The sequence below is a fragment of the Vulpes vulpes genome, chromosome 11 (assembly GCF_048418805.1).
Source record: "Vulpes vulpes isolate BD-2025 chromosome 11, VulVul3, whole genome shotgun sequence".
NCBI lineage: Eukaryota > Metazoa > Chordata > Mammalia > Carnivora > Canidae > Vulpes > Vulpes vulpes.
In genome coordinates, this window is record NC_132790.1 from 34,988,160 (window position 1) to 35,012,565 (window position 24,406).

At 36.4% G+C, this 24,406-nt stretch overlaps 1 protein-coding gene across 39 annotated transcripts in view; it reads right to left on the reverse strand.

The window, feature by feature from the left end:
* Positions 1–24,406, reverse strand: part of DLG2 (discs large MAGUK scaffold protein 2) — a 1,531,179-nt gene that overhangs the window by 758,933 nt on the left and 747,840 nt on the right. For 9 of the 39 annotated variants that reach the window (XM_072726072.1, XM_072726069.1, XM_072726067.1 and 6 more), the window contains exon 1: positions 4,569–5,309. The exons of the other annotated variants lie outside the window; for them this stretch is intronic. In XM_072726072.1, coding sequence (XP_072582173.1) covers positions 4,569–4,877 — 309 coding nt within the window. In that variant the 5' untranslated portion in view covers positions 4,878–5,309. Of the gene's footprint in view, positions 1–4,568; positions 5,310–24,406 lie in introns of those variants that run through there. 39 annotated transcript variants of the gene reach the window in all.

The window sequence follows — 24,406 nt, forward strand, 5'->3', positions numbered from 1 at the left end:
GTGTGTGTGTGTGTGTGTGTGTGTGTGTGTGCGCATTGTTGTAAATCTCTGAGAACCCTGAAGGGCAAAATGTCATCTCGTCATCATGTGGTACTGTGCCAAATGTTTCTGGACAGTTGCCTAACCTAACTCCTTCATCATTAATAAGTAAGACATCAAAAAATTCAGTGAACAAAGCAGAAATCCTTATAAAGGACCACAATTCTGATAATTAATTTGTTGGATGCTCAGTTCTCTAGGTTAAAAAAGCATAATTTGGGTATCATTAGTAATAATAAATACCATTTATTGAATAATTCTTATGTATGAAGCACCATGCTGGGCTCTTTTATATACAGTACTTTCAATTCTTATTACATTTTCACATAATAGAATTTTATCATCCTAAATTTTACAGAGAAGACAAATGAATCTTACAGAGGTTAAGGAAGTGAAGTCACACAGAACTAGTAAGTTCGGATTTAGATTGTCTGGCTTTTGAAGTATAAATCTTTTCCAAAGGCTTCCCATTAACTAATGAGTGTCAGTTGACAGAGTCACAGAATATTAGTATCGGAAGAAATATGGGAGTTCATTTAGGGAATCAGTTTTCTTAGAAACAGAGAAACTGAGGCCCAGAATGATTCACTGACCACAAAGCCAAACACATGGACAGTGGCAGAGCAGGTGGGGATTCTTCAGTGACTGACTCCATGCTTCCAGCTTAGTTGAGTCCTCATCAAAGCCCATAAGACTCTTTGTGACCAAGCCCTCCCCATGTCTTCAGCCCCAGCTCTTGATGAACCTATTTTCTAGTGCCCAATGTTCTGGGCAAACAGAACTCCGAGCAGTTCCACACAGCAGCCAAAGTTTTATAGGTATTTCTATTTTTGTTATTTTACCTCCAAAGCTTATCTCTCTTTGCTCACTTGATAAACAGAAGCATGTTACTTCAAGGTTCAATTCAATTCAGCCCAAGGATCACTACCTCGAGGTCTTCATCAATTCGCTTATTTTTCTCTTCCTTACCAGTCAGATATGATGAATTAAGGAACAGTGCCTTAAACTTATTATGTTAATCAACCCTCACTATAATCCTGAGTTAGGTACTATTTTTATGATCATTTTATAAAACAGAAAATCTAGGCTTAAAGAGATGCAGTACCTTTTAATAAAAATAAAATTAAAGAAATAAATACATAAAAAAATCTTGCTTTTTTACTCCCCCATGGTTCCTCTGTATCCTGAATATCTATCTACTATGGACTTTGCAGAACTCCATGAAACTTGTTTCAATTCCAATTTGTGATTTATGATGATATAATTCTGCATATATAATGATACATTATTTACTAAATATTATATACCATCGCAGGCCATAAGTTCCACAAGGTAGAGATAGTGTTTCCTTTGTTTACTATTATATCCACAGGCCTGACAGAGCACCACATGGTAAGCACAGCTGAATGAACAAATGAAGAATGAATGAATAAAGTACAAATGCATAGAACTCTGGTCTTTGAATCTCTACTGTTCTGTGCTGCCTCCCCAGATCAGTCTACGCTGGGGAGAAATGCCACATAAGCAATGATGGATATTCTTCCCCCACCCACCCATCCACCCAAGGCCAACACTATTATCCTAGATGTGCATTCTAGAACTCACTTCTGGACACTATAATTTTCCATTTTCTTACCTATTATTATGGTTATATTAATTCTACAGATCCAAACAGAATGAAAACTTATTTGAGAAAGGACAGAAGCTGTTTTTTAGTCTTGCTGAGGAACAACATAATGACAGTGTCCTGTTAGCACACAGCACCCCAAATAACAGGAGTTTGGCAAAGAGCCTTGGGAGGAACTCAAGTCATTACCATGGCCCTCTATTACAGCAGCCGGAAATCACACTGCTGATTTCCACGTAATACAGCAAATATCTCTGAGGGCATAATCCCAGATCCCAGACACTTAATAGCCCTCAGGCACGTTCTGTACCACATGTGGGTCCCCAAGCTATTCTACAGCATGCACTCTCCTCCTTTCCACTTTATCAAAAATTTTAAAGTTTAGTATTTAGTATCATTAACCTCCATACTTCATTTCACAATATTTCACAGGGTACCTCTAGTTAATTTAAGAGGTAAGAATAGTATCACAAAATTCTCAAAACAGACTTAGCTTTTAATTGGCACATATACATACATCTAGACACACATAGAGTCTTATTTTTGTGATAGTATATATGGGTGTATAGTTCCTATATACCTAAAATACCTGTGTATTTTAAATATTAGGCTTATTCTATAGATGCATATATAAATGAACACACACACACATATATATATACATGTATTCACATAGATATACACACATACATAAGCATTTTAGAACACTTATAAGAAGTAAAGGAAATATATTTTCTATGGAGAAAATAAAACATCCTTTGGAAGAACAAGATAGTACTTTATGGATGAGAAAAGAATAATATAGAACTTTAATTTTTATATGTATATGCATGCCTACATGTATTTATACATATACTTATATATACATGAAATCATGTTAATATGTACAAGTATTTAGGTATTATAGAGATATTTAAATACATATATTAAAATATATGCATAGCACTTTCACAGGATTCAGGCAGTAAAAGGTTGGAAGGATCAGGTGTCACAACACTAAGGACAGTAAAAGATATGGTATTGTAATGCCAATATTTGGGGATCATTGTTCTTCCTAGCCAACAATAAAGTACATGTGAATAAGAGAGAAAATATATGAAATGTGTACGAAAAAGAATGGGAGATGATGGCTGTCTCAATTTATTGCCGTCTAATATGTCACTGGATCTTTAATTATCAGTACAGAGAGTCTATTTCAATCCTTTAAAGCATTAAATGGCTATAAATTTAAGACAAGTAGGAGGCTGACTTTGTTAAAAACCAGGGAAGAGAAAAGTTTCTCTTGACTGATGAAAAATGTACAAAGATTTTGAGAGCATGGTTATTATAATGTACAATTAGAGATTTTGGTTTGAGAAATTATCATTTGTGAAATGCAAATCTTTTTACATCTTGGATAAAAAGAATTGTGACAATAAAACAAGTTTGCTTACCTACTGTAAAGCAAGTTGGTTTATTCTACTCTGCAAAAACTATGAGCTAGATGTGTGTTTGTCTTCTTTGCCTATGAGAGCCTTGAGAATCTAACATAATCGACACAGAGAAATACTTTAAAGACATTTAAATGCATGAGTTTGTAAAAGAATATATAAAGACTTCAAAATTGTCATGACTGTTTTTTCAGTTTAGAATTCACATTAACTTTAAAAAATAACCAAGGTTCCAAATATCAGGCTCATTTTCAAGCTGAACCAGTTTAATACTAAAATGACAATATATTCTTTATTTAAATCAAGATACTAAAAAAAATAAAAATAAAAATAAATCAAGATACTGAGATGCATGATATTAATTCATCACGTATTTGCAACTGTATCATTAAGGTTTAGTGATATATGATATTCTTGGAAGTTCTTTTTAAAAAACTAATTTTAAAACTAGAATGTTCTCTACACCTCTCTCTCAGATCATAATGTTTCACTCCTGATCAATAGCCATTTGTCAATTCTGCTAAGATTTCATTCAAATCAGGAAGGGATTTTTCTTTTTTCTGCACACAGCTTTTCTTTTTCAATGGATATTTAAGAACTATTACTGTTCTACATTTATGACAGTGATTACAGGTGCACTTTATTTAAATTTTACAGTGTTTACAGGAAGTTGTCTTCCCTCTTCTGGATGAGGGCAGGAAAAAAAATGAGCCAATTTCATTTCTGATAAAATGCCAGCAGTTTGGGGCAAGAATAGGCTAGAAATTAAATTAAGGGAATCTGCACATCTGCTTCAGAAATACATTATGGAAGAAAGAGAGTTATAGTTTTTAATATAAATAACTTTATTGCTTCTCTATGAATAAATAAAATGTTTCATTATTTTATCCTAAGTGTAATCATCCTCTAGTTTGCTCCCAATTATTCGTTTTGTTTATAAAATGAATTATTTAGTATAAACAAAATTTCTTCCCTATTACTGAAAAGGTATACAGTATTATAAGAGTAAAATTAGAAGAGCACACACCAAATCCCTACTTTCCATATGGAGAAATAAATGCCCTTTTATGATCAAAGAGTTGGAAAGTATCTGATTAAAGTTCATTTTTTCTCTCCCTCAAAGAAATAAAATGAGGCAAGGCAGGACAAAAAAGTTAATGATTCGAAGTTGAAGGGCTGCTAAAAGCCTACGTTACAGCATAGTAAAAGCATCTGAGGACTAGAGAAGTTGAACTTGGGGAAAAGTCACTGAAAGAAACTGAGCACAGCATCTTGGGACTTTCACAGACCACCCCGAGGTGTGAGCTCCAAACACCTGTGAAAATGACAGGTTCTCCAGGCCTACCGTTTCCCAAACAGGCGCACCCAACCAGCAAGGAGGACCCAGCAAAGTTTCCAAACATGCTACCCTTACACGACTTGCTCTCAGTTTCCCCGGATATGGAAGGGAAAGTCATAAGGAAAAGGCTCACCTGTGTTGGGCTGAACCAACCATGTGCGCAGGCGCAACGCTCCCCACAAGTCCCTTTGCCCTTGGTGCTCGTCTTGTGGGGGCTTTTCCGCACACTGTCCCACAAAGTGACCAGCTTGGTCCTGTTTGAAGCTGGGCCCCCAGGTCCTGAAGAGGGCATGGTCTGAGAATTGTACCCAAGCCCCTGAGGGCTCCTCTGCCAGCCACAGGCGCAGTGGGCATCCCTGATGAGCGTGGGTGCGCTCCTGCCGGCGTCCATCCCATCGGACCCCCGGCTGCAGCTGTGTTGCGGGGTGAGGTATGCGTTCATACTGCACTGATGCCTACTCTTGCCTTTGGTCAGCTCTGCTCAGGAATGTCTCCTCCCTCACACCCCTTTCTTCCAGGCAGTTGTAAAAGTCTTTTTTTTTTTTTTTTTCCTCCCGTGGATCCCTCAGTATCTTTGACAGCTGCTATAAGCAGTGCATCGTGGGAGCAGCGAGAGCAGCTCCGCACAGCATTATCTGCGGGCTGGTAGCTCTTTGTCAATAGATGACTCAACTCACAGAGCAACTTGACAGTATCCCTGCTCTAGGCAGAAGCAATCAATGCTCCACACAGCTGGGCTACAAGACTGTACACTGTGTTACAAACCCTTTTTGGATGGAGCCCCACAGTAAAGAATACTCTTTGCAATTTGGCATTCTGGCTTTCCCCTCTCCTAGATGAGCCCTACACAAAATACAGACCTCAGGAAAGAGAGCTTCTTATCAGACTAGTAGGACCCTTCTAGGCTGAAACAATACAGGACGGGCAATTTAAAATGATGGGAAAGTTAACCTGTAAAGACATTTCCAACACGTACAGGAATCACTTAATCTAGAGAGGTATTTGCCAAGACACAGAACAAATCATGAGGTAGCTACGTCAGAGCGTCAATATGAACTCTAAACAACATTAACTTATTTAGGAAAATCACTGAGATCACAGCATTATACTATATAGTCCTTTAAAATTTGGAGGTTTAATTTGTTTTAGATGATGATTATATGTTAGAATTCAAACATATATTTTTGTGCTATGAATGATTATTAATTCTTTCTGATTCAAAATAAAGCAATTTTCAAAGTTCAAAACTGATGGGTTGGCTTCTTTTAACATAGTTTTTTTCCTTACCCCAAATTATTCTGAGGATTTCCTTTCAAATACTTTACCACAACAAATACATTCACCACAGAGAGAGTCTGCATTTTAAAGTGAAAGACACATCCAACTCTGCCATCCAGCATTTTGCTTTCCACAGACAGAATTTTCAAATTCTTTCACTGGAAAATGAGTGAAATCTATCCAATTTAAAGCAATTGCCTTCCAGAGAGGACATGATTGTTTTAAAATTTTAGTATGATTGCAGACGCCATCCATAGTATTTTTAGTAAAGAGAAAGGCTAATTACTAGAGCATTTAGAATTTTTATTGTGTTTGAAACTTTCCATATTTGTTGCCAAAATGTCTATCCTTATCACATATCCCTGAGGGAACAATTTTGGTTTGATTGGGATATAAGCTGCCATCTATGCAGCACCAGACAACAATGATATAGTCCCAAGATATAATGATTTTATTTAATGACCATGAGATCCACCTTCACACTGCTAGAGTAGTGTAGACATCATTTCTAACTGAATTGGCAAAATTCTTATTTCAAAGGCTGGGATCATAACATATTCTACATTTCAACACTAGAACTCCCTGGACAATTCATTGCTATGTATTAAAGCCCTGAAAGGAAGGAGTAGGATCTACTCTTCCTATGTATTGCCATAAAAGGGTTCTTTTCCAAATTCTGCACAAGGGGTTACTATAAGTAACTTGCCTGGCAACATAGGCTTCACAATACCTTTGCCTAGTAATAATGACCCATATGTGTAAGTACAAAGGGCGGGCCCTGGATTGCTATTGACCTTTGTTTTTCTTCCCCAAGCACCTAGCATGCAATATGCCCAGTATATAGCAGACTTATAACAAATATATATTTTGGGGATGGATGAATGAATGGTTGGGTGAGTGCATATATGGAAGGAAAGAGGCATGCAAGAGCTGAATAACATGCCCTAAAAATAATATTTAGTCCAGCAATGATCCAGAAACTTAAATTATTCCTTTAAGGTTAGCTTTAGTGTTGGTTTTGAGGTGGTGAGGAAATTTGCCAAGAAAAAAAAGAAGACTTGAACTGTTGGTTAGAAATAACAATGGCATTAATGATCTTTGTTCCTGAAAAAGAATCCAGAAATTAAGATCAATATCTAAAACAGGAAAATTGAGGTGAATAGATCATCATTTGATACTTAGTGGGAACAAGGACAGAATATCAACCGGATCTCTTCTCCTCTCTGCTCTCTCCTCTCTTCTCTCTCTCTCTGTCTGTCTCTCTGTCTCTGTCTCTGTCTCTGTCTCTCTCTCTCTCTCTCTCTCTCTCCCTTTCTCTCATTTTTTATGCTGGGATCAAGGAATAATGCCTGAAAGAACTTCTAGGTCAAATAAAGCCCTAGAGAATTTCATATTTGTCTGGTGTCACCATGATGCATGGCTATACGATAGGACTTGATGCGATATGGCAATACTATCACCCCCAAATGAGAATGTCAAGAAGTGATAAGTTTGACTCTTTCCAGTCTTATCTAACCATGGATGCTTCTCTAGTCTTTCAGGCAGATATCATTGCTCAAAGGCCCACTGCCATCTTTAGGAAATGCTTGCGCCCTGTTCTCACCCATTTGCCTCTCAAGAATCAATCTGAACAGGAGTCAGTGTGAATCCATTAAAATTTTGTAATAGTGTGTGGAGTTTGCAGCAAGACAGAAAATATCCTGGCTGGGGATTACACAATGATATTATAAATCTTCATAAAGACCTAAATGTGTTATGAATGGGTTGTTTGGAATGAGCTATTTCTTCCCATTACAAGGACAATAGAATTTTTGTTTTACTATCCTCGGTATGTCATTTCTACACAGATAAATAAACATCATACATTGCATAACTAATTTTACTTTCCTCCAAAGATCTTAAAGACCATAGCAAACTTTTATTAAATGTATTATAATACTATATATTGAAGTTATTCTTTCGCTTTAACATATGTAAAGTATACCCAGCCTCCTGCCTTCCCCTTTGCCCCATTTTTTTTTTCTTTTCAAACATGACGTTTGGCTTTCTAAGTCTGATGACAGACCACTTAAACAGATAAATATGTCCAACTACCCCGCTGTACCATGAGACAGGCCTACTAATTAAAGATAATTCAATTTGATCAACTGTAATTGGACAATTGTAATGACCATGAGATGACATGAAATTCTGGCCAAAGGAGAATTAGTGGTGCACAAGTACATATCCTACTTATCATTGTGATTTAACATGGGCAGATGGTGCACCGGGTAATGCCTAAATGAGATATATCTTACTGACCTCTCTTTGACCTGACACTGACTCCACAGAACAACCACTAGTTTTAAAGCCAGGGCTTAAAACTAATATCCGGCTTGATTTGTTTAATAAAAAAATAAATAGCAAAGATGAATTACTAAATAAATTGTGCCATACTAAAGCGCTATGCAGACTTTGTTTCCAGAAAAAAATTTCCTTCAGGCATCCTCTGCATATGGGAAATGAAAATATTAATTACTAAAGAAAAGCTGAGTGCTTGCTAAGGAAGGACTGGGTAGCACAAGCCCTGTAGCAGCTATAAGTAATGTATGAAATAATAAAAAAATAATATAAGGTAATAGTTCAAATTTTTCTTGATTTGAAAAGTGTACACAGTTCATTCCTCTGGCTGCAGATTGGAAATGTTATAAATGCCAACTAATATTCTTCGACATCTAATAGCCCTCAGCCTAGGCAATCTCTAGATTGAAGCATATTCACCTTTGGAACTAAAAGAGAACCAAGAACATTTAAAGTATTTTAGGCCTTAAAATTATTTCCAAAATACTTAAATCAATTTAATTATAATTCTTCTAGGGCAGAAACAAGCAAAAATTAAGAGTGTACAAAGACACATGCCAAATTGCTATAGAGATTTAACCTGGGCTAAGGATTTAATAGAAAGTGAGAAAAAATTTAAATGTCCCCAAATACATTCTCACTAATGTACTTGGATTTGAGTGGGTATTGATGAAGAGGGGATCGGTCTGAATTAACAAGGATAAAATGTAAAGTGGTTTTCAGGAAACGCAGATTTATTATATTCTAACACATACAGTGACACTATTAGAGAAATAAGAACACAAGTTATATGATATTTCTTAGAGAATCTGAAAGGAATTCTAAAAGAAGGTAATAGTCATTTATAATTTACATGTTTTAGCAGCTGAATCTCAAAGATGGACTGCACTACTACAGGAATTTGTTTTCATCCTTCAAGATTAACCTGATGTCACTTCTATGAAGCTTTCCAAATCCCCCTGGCCTATTTAGTTGCACTCTACGGTGTTTGCATACTTGTCTGTGCAAATATCTTTCACGCTTGTCTATTTTCCTCGATCACTGTGATGACCAATCCCACCTAAGCTAGCATCATTTCTCTGTAAACCTGGTGAAAGAGCTGTTTAACTTGTCTCTGGCATTTACCCTTACTCCTGTTCATTCGCCCAAAGTGGCAAGAGGGACTTCTGAAATGTGAAAATGATCAGGTCCTACCCTGCTTGAGAGCTGTCAGTCAAGTCCCATTCTCTGAGGGTCTTTATCCCCACAGAAAGAACAGTCTGGAAAGCGGCATACATGGTCCTTAATCATGTCCCGTGTGACCTGGCCTCTGCTGTTCTCACCAGTCCCAGCCGTGCCTCACTCCCTTGTCCTATCTTCCAACCACACAGCCCTTACCTACCTGCACTTTGTCCCACCTGTAGCCACTGCACATGCTCTCTTCCCCCTCCACAGATTCATTCTTGCTTACCCTTTCACAGTGTGAATCCCAAGACAACCTCCCAAAATCCACCCCCACAGTGCAATCTAAGAGTAAAGATGGGCTTCCTACGCAACATGGCTCCAAAACAGCTTGCCAAACCTAAACCTCTTCTATTCAGAAATTCTGGAATCTTCCCCACGTTCCAGAGCTCAACTCAAATGTCACCTTTACAAGAGAGTATTCCCAGGACACTGTTCCTCCCCTTTCTGGAGCACGTCATAGCGTTCTCTCGGTGAAACCTCATTTTAGCACCTGTGCTTCTTTACTACAACGCTTACAACAACTGTATTAAAATCCGTCATTACGCTATCATTTATTTTGTGCCCTTTTCCCCAAACAGAGTGTAAGTAATGCCCATTAGGGAAGGGAGAAGGCTCTCATTTGTGAATCTGCACTCTCCAAACCAAGTACAAAGTAAATGTTAGTATTATTAAAATAAATCAAACAAGAAAGAAGATACCAAAATAAGCATACCAAAATAAACATTTGGGTCTGTGTTCTTTTTTAAAAAAAAAAAGATTTTATAAATTCATTCATGAGAGACAGAGAGAGAGAGAGGCAGAGACACAGGCAGAGGGAGAAGCAGGCTCCATGCAGGGAGCCCATGGGGGACTCGATCCCGGTTCCTTGGGATCACGCCCTGAGCTGAAGGGAGACGCTCAACCAGAGCCACCCAGGCGTTTGGGTCTGTGTTCTATCTCCCAATGTAAAATGAATAAATAAGCGCTTGAACCTAAAAACAAAACAAAATAAGACCAAACAAAAAACCAATGTGCTTTTAAGGCCAGCAATTAAGTGAAACATTCACTATGGCTGAGAAGCCTAAGTGTATTAACTAATTTTTTTTTGAAGAGATTTGCCAGTGGTCTTCTAATGCTAAGAAATTGAAACAGCTTCTGTTTATTTTAGCAAGATATTCATTCATAAAAGTTGTACTTCCTGACAGCTGGGCTTTTCTTTCAAGCATCCTCAAATTGTTCTCCCTTTATAGATAGATAGTGTAAAAGGGGGAGGGGCTTCCCAAATCAAAAGCCAGCCAGTGGGAAAGCAGGGAGAGGATTCCAAACTACAGCCACCAAAGTCACACTCCTCTTAAAATGACATAATCCAAAAGGTAGAGTGATTTCACAAGATATTAAAGTGTGTACTAGAGAGCAGAAAGGCAAGATGACATCTTCTCTTCCTCCTACCAATCGTTAGAAAGTTAAAAAAAAAAATCAGCAGCATTATTACTCATAAACAAGTATCTCTTTTAGTTTCTTTTTTAAAAATTGTGGTAAAAATATACAATATGAGATCTACCCTCTTAACAAATTTTTAAGTATACGGTATTGTTAACTTTAAACACAATGTTGTACAGCAGATCTCTAGAACTTTCTCAGTTTGCTTTTTAAAAATTCTATGCTCACTGAACAGCTCCTCCCACCACCCCCCATGCCCCTGGCAACAACCATTCTGCTTTCTGCATCTATAAATTTCACTACTTGAGATATCTCATATGACTTGCAAGCATGCAGTATTTATCTTTCTGTGACTAGCATATTTCATTGGGCATAATGTCCGCAAGATCTACCCATGTTACCACATGTGGCAGGATCTTCTTCTTTTGATGGTAGATAATATTCCTTATACTACAATTTACTTATCCATTCGTCTGTCGATGGACATTTAGGTTGTTTCCACCATTTGGCTATTGTGAATAATGCTTCAATAAACACAGGACTGTAAATATCTTTTTGAGATCCCAATTTAATTTTTTTTGGATGAATAGCCAGAAATGGTGTGGTTTGAAATATGGTATATATGGTACACCATATATGATAATATATGGTAGTTTTATTTTAATTTTTTAAGAAACCTCAATACTGTTTTCCAAGGTAGCTGAACTATTTTGCATTCTCACCAACAAGTATTTTCTGGTTTTTGTTTGCTTGGTTTGATAATGGTCATATTAACAGGAGTGAGCTTTGTCCTTCTTTCTGGAGACTATTTTGGCTATTCAGGGTTTTTTTGTACTTCCATATAAACTTTAGGATTATTTTTTTTCTATTTTTCCAAAAAATATATTTACAGAGATTACATTGAATCTACTACTTTGAGCAGGAGGGATATTTTAAAAATGTAAGTCTTCCAACAGAGGCAGTAATTTCTTTGACATTGGCCATAGCAACATTTTTTATAGATATGTCTCCCGAGGCAAGGGAAATAAAAGCAAAAATAAACTATTTGGACTACATCAAAATAAAAAGCTTCTGCATAGCAAAGGAAACAATCAACAAAACTGAAAGGCAACATGATGAATGGGAGAAGTTATTTGTAAATGACATATCCAATAAAGAGTTAGCATCCAAAATATACAAAGAACTGATAAAACTCAACACACACACACACACACACACACACACACACACACACAAATAATCCAATTGAAAATGGACATGAGACACAGACATTTCTCCAAAGAAGACATCCAGATGACCAACAGACACATGAAAAGGTGCCCAACATCACCCATAATCAGGGAAATCCAAATCAAAACTGCAATGAGGTATCACTTCACACCTGTCAGAATGGCTAAAATCAAAAACACAAGAAACAACAAGTGTTGGTGAGGATGTGGAAAAAAGGATGAGAAATGCAAACTGGTACAGCCACACTGTAAAACAGTATATAGGTTCCTCAAAAAGTTAAAAACCCTATGATCCAGTAATAACACTAACTGGGTATTTACCCTCAAAACACAAAAACACTAATTCAAAGAGATACATACATCTGTATGTTTATAGCAACATTATTTACAATAGCCAATCATGGAAGTGGCCCAGGTGTCCATCGATAGGTGAATGCATAAAAACAATGTGGTATATATCTACAATTGAACATTATTTAGCCATAAAAAAGAATTAAATCTTTCCATTTGCAATGACATGGATAGAGCTAAAGAGTATAGTGCTAAGCAAAATAAGTCAGTTAGAGAAAGACAAAGGCCATATGATTTCACTCATGTGGAATTTAAGAAATATAACAAATGAGCAAAGAAAAAGAGAGACAAATCAAGGAACAGACTCTTAATTATAGGGAACAAACTAATGATTATCAGATGGGAGGGGGAATGGATGAAATAGGCAATGGGGATTAAGGAGTGAATTTGTTGTGATGAGCACTGGGTGATGTGTGGAATTGTTGAATCACTGTATTGTACACCTGAAGCTAATACAACACTGTATGCTAACCATACTGGAATTAAAATAAAATCTTAATAAACAAAAAAATGTTGTCTCCAATCTATAAACATATTTGTGTCTTTTTCAATTTCTTTCAACGTTTTATAGTTTTTGTCATGCAAATCTTGGTTAAGTTTATTCCTATTTTATTCTTTTTGATGCAATTGTAAACGACATTGTTTTCTTAACTTCCTTTTTTAAAAAAATGTTATTTATTTATTTGAGACACAAACACACACAGAGAGAGAGAGAGAGAGAGAGAGAGAGAGGAAGCACAAGCAGGGAGGAGGGTCAGAGGGAGAGGAAGAAGCAGACTCCTCGCTGAGCAGGGAGTCTGACATGGGGCTCAATTCCAGGACCCTGAGATCATGAGCTGAGCTGAAGGCAGATATTTAACTGACTGAGCCACCCAGGCACCCCTTGTTTTCTTAACTTCTTTTTCAAATTTTTAATAGTCAGTATACAGAAACACTAATTTTTGTATATTGATTTTGTATCTTGCAAATAGTATGTGTGGAATCTTTAGGATTTTCTATATATGAAATTATATTATCTGCGGACAGAGATAAATTTGCTTATGTCTTATTTTTCTTGCCTTTTTGCTCTGGTTAGGATCCCAGAACAACATTGACTAAAAATGTTGGGAATGGACATTCTTACCTTGTTCCTGATCTTAGAGGAAAAGCTGTTAGCTTTCCCCCATTGGATATGATGTTAGCAATGAGTTTTTCATATATAGCCTTTATTATGTTGATATAATTTCCTTCTTTTCCTAGTTTGTTGAATGTTTTTCTCATGAAACAGTAATGAAATTTGTCAATGCTTTTTCTGCATCTATTGAGATAATCATGTGATTTTTATCCTTTGTTCTGTCAATGTGGCATATTACATTAAACGTGTTTTGTATGTTAAACTATCTTTGCATCTCAGGGATAAATTCTATATGGTCATGGTGTATGATCCTTTTAATGCGCTGTGGAACTCAGTTTGCTGGTATCTTATGGAGGATTTCTGCATCTACTTATCAGGGATATTGGCCAAAATTTTCTTTTCTTGAGCTATCTTTTTCTGGCTTTGATAACAAAGCAATGTTGGCCTTATAAGATCAGACTGAACGTGTTCCATCATCTTCAAATTTTTGGAAGAGTTTGAGATGGACTGGACTTGATTTGTTTTCAAATGCCTGTTAAATTTCACTCGAAAAGCCATCTGGACCTGGGCTTTTTGTTGTTACTGTTGGGAAGTTTTAATTATTGATTCCATCTCCTTACTAGTAATAGGATCTGTTCAGATTTTTCTATTTCTTCATGATTCAGTCTTTGTGAGTTCTTTGCTCCTATGAATTTATTCATTTCTTCTAGGTTACCCAATTTGTTGGTGTATAATTGTTCACAGTACTCCCTATACTTTTAACTTCTGTAGCACCAATTGAAACATCTATTTTATTTTTTATTTTGAGTCATCTCTCTTTTTTAGTTAATATAACTAATGGTTTGTCAATTTTATGTTTTTTTTTAAAGTTCTCCATTTCATTGATTTTTTTTCTGTTGTTTCTTGATATTCAATTTTGTTTATTTCTGTTCTAATCTTAACATTTCCTTCTGCTAACTTTGGGTATAGGTTTATCTTTTTCTAGTTCTGTGGGTGTAAAATTTGGTTGTTTATTTGAGAATTGTTTTGTTTTATTTTTAAATGTAAGCATTTATCACTATAAACTTCCTTCTTAAAACTGCTTTTGCTCAATTCCATAAGTTTTGGTATGTCATGTCTTCATTTTAGCCTTTAATATTTCCAAATTTCCAATTTGCTTCCTTCTTTGATCCATTGGTTGTTCAAGAATGCCATGTTTAATTTTCAAATACTTGTGGATTTTCCAGTTTTCCTTCTGCCATTGAGTTGTAGTTTCATTCCACTGTAGTTTGGAAATATGCTTGGTATTATTTCAATCTTTTTAAAATTTGTTAAGACTTATGACCTAACATTTGATTTGTCTTGTAGAATGTCTTATGTGTACTTGAGAAAAAAGGGTGTTCTGTTGCTATTGCATGCAATGCTCTGTTATACGTCTAATAGGTCCCTTTGGTCTATGATGCTGTTCAACTCTTCAGTTTCTTCTTTGATATTCTGTCTGGATGTTCTATCCATTAGTGTGGTACTGAAATACCCTACTATCACTGTGTTGTTGTCTATTTCTTCCTTTAGCTGTGTAAATGTTTGCTTCAAATACTTGGATGCTCTGATTTGGGGTGCATATATATTTATGATTGTTATCTCTTCCTGATGAATTGATCCTTTTATCATTATATAAGGTATTTCTTTATTTCTCTTGACAATTTTTCACTTTGTGTATTTTGTCTAAGTAAGGCCACCCCTGCTCCTATTGGTTACCATTTGCATGGAATATCTTTTTCCATACTTTCACCTTTAGCCTACATATGTTCTTAATTCTGAAATGAGTCTCTTTTACACAGCATATAGTTTAGCATTTTTTTAATCCACTCAACCACTCTATTATATCTTTTGATTGTAGACTTTTAAAGTAATTATTGATAGGTAAGGACTTTTACTTTTAAAGTAATTCTTACTTTTAAAGTAATTATTGATAGGTAAGGACTTACTATTGCTATTTTGTTCATTGTTTTGTCTGTCTTGTAGCTTTTTTGCACCTCTTCTTGTTTTCTTTTGTGTTTCATATATACATATATATAATATCATATATATATATGATATTTATATATATTTTTTTGGTAGTCACATGCTTTGATTCTTTTCTCATTTTCTTTTGTGTATCTTCTATAGATATTTTCTCTGTGGTTATTTTGGGGCTTACATAAAACATCTTGTAGTTATAATAATCTGCTTTAAGTAGATAAGCTGACAATAATTGAATTTCAACTATATACAAATAGCTTATACTTTTACTTCTTCCCCACAGTCAATGATATCACAAATAACATATTTTTATATTGTGCATTTATTAATGTATATTTTAGTTATAGTTAATTTTTAAACTTTTGTCTTTTAAAACTGTTAGTTCTTTTTTTTTTTTAAGTTTACTAATTTATTTATTTATTTGACACACACACACACACACACACACAGAAAGCACTATCAGGGAGAGCAGCAGGCAAAGGGAGAGAGAGAAGCAGGCTCCTCACTGAGCAGGGAGCCGGATGTGGGCTGGGTCCCAGGACCCTGGGATCATGACCCGAGCCAAAAGCAGACAGCTTAACAGACTGAGCCACCCAGGTGCCTCTTTCCTTTTGTTCTTAATACAGAAATTGTAACACTGAACACTGAATTTAGTGCATCAATATGTCTGTGTTCAAGCCTCAAGAAACTTTAAAGTTAATTTAAATATTTAAAGTCTATTGATTGGGATCCCTGGGTGGCGCGGCGGTTTGGCGCCTGCCTTTGGCCCAGGGCGCGATCCTGGAGACCCGGGATCGAATCCCACGTCGGGCTCCCGGTGCATGGAGCCTGCTTCTCCCTCTGCCTGTGTCTCTGCCTCTCTCTGTGACTATCATAAATAAAAAGAAAACAATTAAAAAAAATTAAAAAAAAATAAATAAAGTCTATTGATTTAGATTGGAGGGGGGCAGGGCTCTTGGTGCTTGATCAGATTCTTGGGGACCTAACATGTATTGTTTCCAAGTGCTAGTCTTCCTCATTATTACAATGCTATATACTCTACTGACTCTTTTTTGGTTTCTAGGACCCAACAAGATAGTATGGGAGAGTGTGGGGGTCCCCAGACCAGGCAATGGCACATGTCATCCCCTGTGCTGGGTTTCATGAGGAAGGAAATGCATGATTAATGAAATGTACAAAAATAACATTATGGTGGTGACTCATAACTGAAGAAAAGAGAGACGGAGGAAGGGGAAGAATAAAAAAGGAAGGAAGCAAGCAAGGAAGGAAGTTAAAAAGGGAGAACATAAAAAAGAAAGAAAAGGAGGGAGCCAATAGCCACAAACTAAAGAAAGAAATCTCCCAAGAAAGATAAAAGAGTGAGGTTTGGTAATGCTATGCACAAAATCAAACTGAAATAAACATAAACAGACTTTCTTCTGACTGTGGACAGTCTGGCACACATCATTGAGTTCCCTGCGAAGCAGTCCCCCTGATTTTTGGAGTTGTCATACTCAGAATTTGAGGGAGAACCATGTCTTTCTTTGTCTACGTCACACATGCTCTTATTTTCTAATAAATGATTTGTAATAGATATTTTCTAAATTTATCAAAAGATTTAAGAAACCTGTGTTAAAAATAAGCCAGATTCTGACTTGTCAGAGGTAATTCATCTGTGGATTGGCCTAAAGGCAGGGGTATGGATTAATAGAAATGACAGGCCCTCTTCCAGCTGAATGATCTCCTCTCCTTGGAAACTTGACATTTTTAGCTAAGTTTTACCTAATTGGCTTTGCTGTGGCCTGTATATCTCAAATTCACATTTAATTAATCATCTCTTCCTCTGTGATTCTATATTATTTTGCTTTTGTGGTTTTTTTATTTCATTCAATAAATATTTATTGAGTGCTTATTCTGTACCAGGAACTGTGTTAGAGATAGAGTAGTGATCCATACATAGGGTAGCAATTAAGCAGAGCAGAAAAATTCTGAATAAACAGGTGTGTTGAGTGATGAGAGACAGACATGTGGAGACAAGATCTGGGATCTCTCATGTTTTTGAATTTGTCCCATTATGATGAGTTTTATAATTATATGTGGGTAAATTTGTCTTTCTTAGTAGATTATAAATTTCTCAAGAGCAAAGATTATCTTTTATTTGTTCTTTTTTTAAAGGTTTTATTTATTTATTCATGAGAGACACACACACACAGAGGCAGAGACACAAGCAGAGGGATAAGCAGGCTTCCTGCAAGGAGCCCCATATGAGACTCGATCCTGGATCACAGGATCATGGCCTGAGCTGAAGGCAGACGCTCAACCTTTGAGCCCCCCAGCCATCCCAGATTATCTCTTATTTGTAAACTCACACTCTCCTTTCTACTGCCTCATAATCTAATTATTATTGATCTATAAATCGTTGTTGAATTAAACTTGGAAAATATGGGACTTGGGTTTAGAAAACATGTTCTAATTCCATTTCTGCCACTAGCTAGCTCTCTCATCTTAGACACATTACTATAACTTGCTAAATGTTAATGATCCCCATTGTAAAATTAAGAGGTGGACTAAAGATTCCATGAGATCATACATGGTGTCCACCAAAAGTATACCTGATGAGTGATGCCCTGTCAACATCTTTAGGTTTAATCACAATACCTCCCAAATGAATGTAGAAATAGAGATTTAATATACTATTATTATAAACATATAGGTTTATTATAATTTTTAACATCCAGCAAGGTAGTTAGAACATGGCATGGTGAGTTTATTTGGCTTCTTTTCTCAATTATACATTCTTTCAATAAGAGTCTGCTAAATACAGAGTGATTAGAAGCATGGCCTCTAAAGGCAGACCATCATATCCACACCACTTCTACAACCTCTTCAAAGGCTGGGAAAAGAATCTTCTTCCTTACTCTAAGAGCTCTTTCCTGTGCCCATCAAGGAGCTGAGCACATTTCATTGCTGCAAAATATTTGAATTCTGATGGAATTTCCCCCTCATTTGGAATATTTTTTCCTATATTTTTGCATAATGTGAAAAAACTTTGTTTAGCATTTATGCACTTCCCCCCCTCCCATTCATAATAGATGGGGCATGAGCTCTAGATCCAGACTTCTGAGTACGTATCTCAACTCTGACCACTACTAGATTTGGATTTGAGCATGTTCCTTAACCTTTTGTGTCTTGATTTCATCATATATAAAATGAGATTGGTAGTAGTTCTTATCTCATTGGATTGATGTGAGAATAACATGAGTTAATTTCTATAAAGTAGAAAAAAGTAGTACAGTGCCTGGAATATAATGTACAAAAAGCTTTATCTATCACCTTCCTCATCCTCCTCATTCTCCTCATCCTCTTACTCCTCCCCACTCAAGTAATGAGTTCCAGAGACTGACATTTAAAAATTCTGCAGTGCCTATATACAGACACTCAATAAAGGTCAATTGATTTTACTTAAATGTCAGGATTCCATATTGGGCCTAAACTTCTCTACTCCAATTTTTGGGGAGGGCATTTTGCCCCTGGGACAGGTGCTAAATAACATCATGACCACCATCAACATATCAATCATTTATTGAGTACATACAATGTGTCCCAAACAGATACTTCATTTGATCCTAACAACCCTTCATAGTACACATTGAGATGCCCATTTAAGATACAGAAATTGGCTTAGAAAGGTCCTATAATTATCCCATGGTCACAGTATTATTAAGGAGAAGAACCAGGCATAAAATTAAGGCTTGTACAATACTATAGGTTGTGCATGAAAATCTGTGCAAAATCGCATCTTCTTTTTTGTGTTGGAGTTTGGTTTTTGAAAAAAAATCCTTGATTTATCTTAATCCTCAAGACTGTCCCATATGGTATCCAGGCCGGGGAGGGGAGGTGGGGAGCGGGGGGAACAACTGAAGCTCATTGCTGTGAAATAATGTGTCTAGGGTCAGACAGCTGATAAGAAGTATTATTAGAATCGGAATTCAAAGTTCAGTGTTCAGTGCAAAATCTCTCCATTATCCCATCTTGTTTTCACATACAACACATTTCCTTTTGAGGAATGAACACAAGACATCTTGCCTTTACATTTAAAATATGGGCAAAAGATGAGGAACACTTAGTAAACCTAGTTTTAAGTTTAGTGTTAGCATGAAATTTGCATTTGCCTTCTATGTTCCTATTTATGATCCTTAGGAAAGAATTAATCAGGATTTTGAGAGCTCTGAACAATATGGTTTCTTAAACTTGAAAGGCTGAACCGAAAATAAAGTTTTTGTCTTAATTATATTTTCTCATATAAGTCCAGGAGCATCTGTGGTTTCTTGTAGCCACAAGAAAAGAGGTTTGAGTTTATGCAAGCCCCCTTTCTTCTGGCTGTAGAACAGTTTTAATCATAGCAGCTGCAACTATCATTTATTGATCATATGCTATAAATGTGCCAAGAAATATACAGAATCAGAGCTAATTCTTCCAACAGTCCTGAAAGGCAAATGTTATTATTCTCATTTTTAAAAAAGATTTTATTAATTTATTCATGGGAGACAGAGAGAGAGAGAGAGAGAGAGAGAGAGAGAGAGAAGGAGAGAGAGAGAGAGACATAGGCAGAGGGAGAAGCAGGCTCCATGCAGAAAGCCGGATGTGGGACTCGAGCCCGGGACTCTGGGATCACGCACTGAGCTAAAGGCAGACGTTCAACTGCTGAGCCACCCAGGCATCCCTATTATTCTCCTTTCTAAATGAAAAAAGTAGGGGTGCTGGAGTGGCTCAGTTAAGAGTCTAGATGAAAAAAAAATGAGATTCAGAAAAATTAAGTAATTGCTCAAGTTCATGCGGTTATTAAATGGTAAAGTTATGATTCAAATCCAGATCAGTCTGATTCTAAATCCTAATGCTTCCTACTATGCCATATTACTTTTCTCAAAACAAAACAAAACAAAACAAGTGAACAAAAGTGATATGAGTCATTTACCTTCCATTGGCTGATGTAAATACTTCAGATGTTAAATTCCGAGTCAAGTTGCAGGGGCTTTGGGAAAACGACTCAAACTCTAATTATATAAAATCCATGTTGGTAAGAAGTCCAAGCAGAAATGAGTTATCAACTACTCTGGGGTCAAGTTCCTTACCACCTGACACTGAATATTCATCTAAACCTGCTAGCCTGAATGAGATATGTTATTGTATACCCAAGGCCAAAGTGCCCACTGTGAGACTTTTTAAGCAAATTTTTATTCTAGGCATTACTCATAAGCCAACAAAATAAGTATGATATGCAAATTACCTGTGGTTTGGATTCTGCAAAATTGATATTGGGCTTAAGACATCCCACTTGGAGCCCAGGCACCGACACTAAAAATACATTTGGGAGAATTCATCTGGTGCAAATTTATTACCATGCCATTAACAATAAAATGTTATCTTTTTTTTTTTCAGAACGGTCATTTATTTCATCCTTGGAATATGTTCTTTGGGTGTAATCTGTGCAGCAGGAATTGTATATTACTTTACATATAATTTTCTTAATAATTATCTGCTAGCAATGAAAAGCATAAAATCAATTATCTGATATTTCTCCTGCTTTATGTTTACAGTTCCTCATTAAAGGCAACAATATTGCTTGCCCTCTTTTAAACAGGTAATGTGTAGCCTGTCTGGAGGGCAATGGGAGAACTTATTGTTTGCATTCAGCCTGATAGGTGGTCTTTTTCAATTAGGTAGGCAGCATATCAGAAACAGTACCTCATTCCACCTGGAACAAATTACTAGTTGACCTAAGGAGAATCTTGATGGGAATGTTCCTTATCCTTCTCCACAATATGGTTACTATGGCATGGTGGGCAGGCTCTCTTGCAGCTTCAGAAAGCACCAGACCATTCAGGACAGAAAATGAATTAACAGCAGTAAAACAAATCTTTCCAGGAGGGGGTACCCAACAGGAAGTCCCTATTATAGAGCTGCAGTGTAGGCTCTTGGTAAGACACGGTTACACCCAGGTAAATGGCTAAGTGGGAGTTTTGCACTCATGAACACCACTTAAATGTACCATTGCATTCCTGCACGCTTTTCAGACATCTACAACTTCTCTGACCCACTGCCTTCTGGCTGTTCACATGAAAAGCCCCTGTTACTTTATGAATATTACAAGGATAAATGGGAAGGACTGATACTCCTCTGCCACCTTGTTCAAGGAAAGGTCTTTTAAAAATTGCCCAAAGTGTTTCTAAAATTAAATTGTGCTGTTAAGCATCTGCATTCCAAATGGTTCCCCCACAAGTGAAAACACAATTGCTTTTGCTTTAAATTAGGCTCTATCTAAAGTATGCTCCCTTATGATCTAGGGCCTTGTAAACCATTGGGTTTGGTCCGTGACTGACTTGGCATCCAGACAACAGTTTCTTCTTTGTGACATTGCTGATCTCTGCTATATCCTTCTACCAGACCAGAAAGGAGCTGGCCCCTTTTCAAAAGTAATCTAACACAATCGCTTCTGGTTCCTAATAACTTTGGCAGTACAGTTAAGGAAGAGGAAAGTAAAAGGATAATTACACTTTTTTCTTAAAGCCAAGCTTACTTTAAATGAGAATGAAGAAGTCCACATAAGAGCAGCATTGAGAAAAAAGATGTTTCTAAACAAAAAATGACCATGGTAATGATACCAACATTATCTTAACATTAAAATCCATAAAGCTTAGCTTTACATTTCAATTCTCTGAAAGTCAATTCTATGAGCCTGTTTAAATCTCTAATCTGAGATTAGATCTAATCTCTAATATCACGCATACTGGGAATCTGAGCATATGAGATCTTAGATAAATCATTTAAAACTTAAAAATGCCTCAGGATGTTATTGGCACAATATGGGGACATTTTAAAAAGAATGGTGGGGCTCAGAGAAACAGACCTGAGTTGTGTATATGAGTATGTGTGGGACAGGGGTAGGAGTAGGGATGGAGAGGGAGGTGATGGCTATATGTATTTGCTACCAAAATACAGGATCTGCCTACAGATGGGCAGATACTTCCACATGCCCTCCAGGCTGGCATGTCCCCATAACACTGGAATATTAAAAGTTTCCAGAGCAAAAGACTTGGGGACCTTCACTAAATCAATATTTAAATTGAAAATTATTCTCACAGCCTCCTTAAGATTATGCCAATCTTATATTTCAGTCTCCTAGAATTTCATAGTCAGAATGGGAGACAGCTTTTGTTGCTGAAAACCCGATTCTTCAGTTTTTACACAGACAACACTCATATCTTTCTAGAGACAAATTCTAGAACTTCTGAATAAAGATCTACATTAGTGACCACACAAGCATGGACATGTGAGGGGATACTCTCATGCATTCTGCTAGTTCTTCCACAACACTTAATTGCTATTCATACCCACTAGCAGATATAGGGGTGTTAATTTACCAGAAAGAAGTGGCACATGACATAATTTTCTTGGTTTCCATTAGCTTTCAATCATAGTGTTGCTTGCTGACATTTTCAGTTCTCAAATGCAGCAAACCACTGAAATAGTTGAAATCTATTTGTCCATAGTATTAAGAACTAAATATAAGATACATGTAGGGATGGAGAATTTAATTCATTCATTCTATAAATATTAATTGCATGCCTACCATAATTGAACACTGTGCCTGATACTCAGTTTACAGCAGTGTATAAGATAGACCTTAAATAATAACTAGAGACATTATGATTTATTTACAACTCTGATGATTGTGATAAAGAAGATGTTTAGAGGCTATCAGAATACATAAGACAGCTTAAAAAAAAAGACAGGCTTCAGGAACAGCTTCTCTGAGTAAAGGACATTTCAACAGAGAAAGCTGATGTATATTAAAGACAAGTCCATTCTACTCTTGATCAACTTAGCAAATAAAATCAGAATGTGTTGAATTCATTTATAGTTTGATATGTATACAGCTCTATGTGAAAAAAAATGTATTCCAAAATGCAAATGACTAAAATGTACAGCCCTAAATATATGTTTCCTTATTATTTAAGATTGATGCTAGCCAGAACCAAGTCAGTCTTATATTTTAAATGCTACAAAAAATAAGAATAAAGCAAAAATCAACAAGAAAGAGAAAAAAAGAAAGAATGAAAGAGAGAGAAGGAAAGAGAGAGGGAGGAAAAAGTGGACAATGGTTTTACATGGCTTCAAAAATAATACAAAAATATTTATACCATTTTTGGCTACCGTACTGGCAGCAACACTGTACTACTGGGATAAACTAAAACACACACACACACACAAACAAAAACAAACAAAATCAACAAAAAACAAAAACCCCACAAAAATAAAAAAATGAAAAAACAGATCTCTCGTTCTGATAACAAAGATAAGTGTCAGCTGGGAACTTTTGAAATATTTGCTGAATAAAATCATGGCACTACTGACAGATCTCAGAGGAATTCTGAACCAAACATCTGAGATGACCCTTCTTTTTTCTTTTTTCTTTTTTTAAAGATTTTATTTATTTATTTGTGAGAGAGAGAGAGATAGTGAGAGAGCTGGGGAGATGGGAGAGGGAGAAGCCTGACTCTGGGCTTGATTCCAGGACCCCGGGATCATAACCTGAGCTGAAGGCAGACCCTTAAACAACTGAGGCACCCAGGCACCCCTGAGATGACCCTTCTAAAGTAGTATAGATATTATTTGGGTTTATTTAGGTTTTCCAAGTGTTTCAAACCCTTCCAATGTGGACTTTGTATTTCTCACTCTCTCCCTCTATTGCTATTAATGACCTTTGACTCACAGAGTGCTTAGGAGTTCCGGAGGAAGGAGGAATTGATTTGAATCTCAGCTCCATCATAGATCAGCTGTGGAACCTCAGACGAGTCATTTGCCCTCTCTCAGCTTCAGTAATCCCATCTGGGATATGAAGGTGATACTTCCCTCCTACGATTGTTGTGAGGAGTAAATGAAGTAATGCTTGTGATACACTTAGCATCATGCCCTTCCAGTACACTGCAAGGGCTCAAAATTTAGGGTTCTTTGTGGGAACAGTGATTGATGATG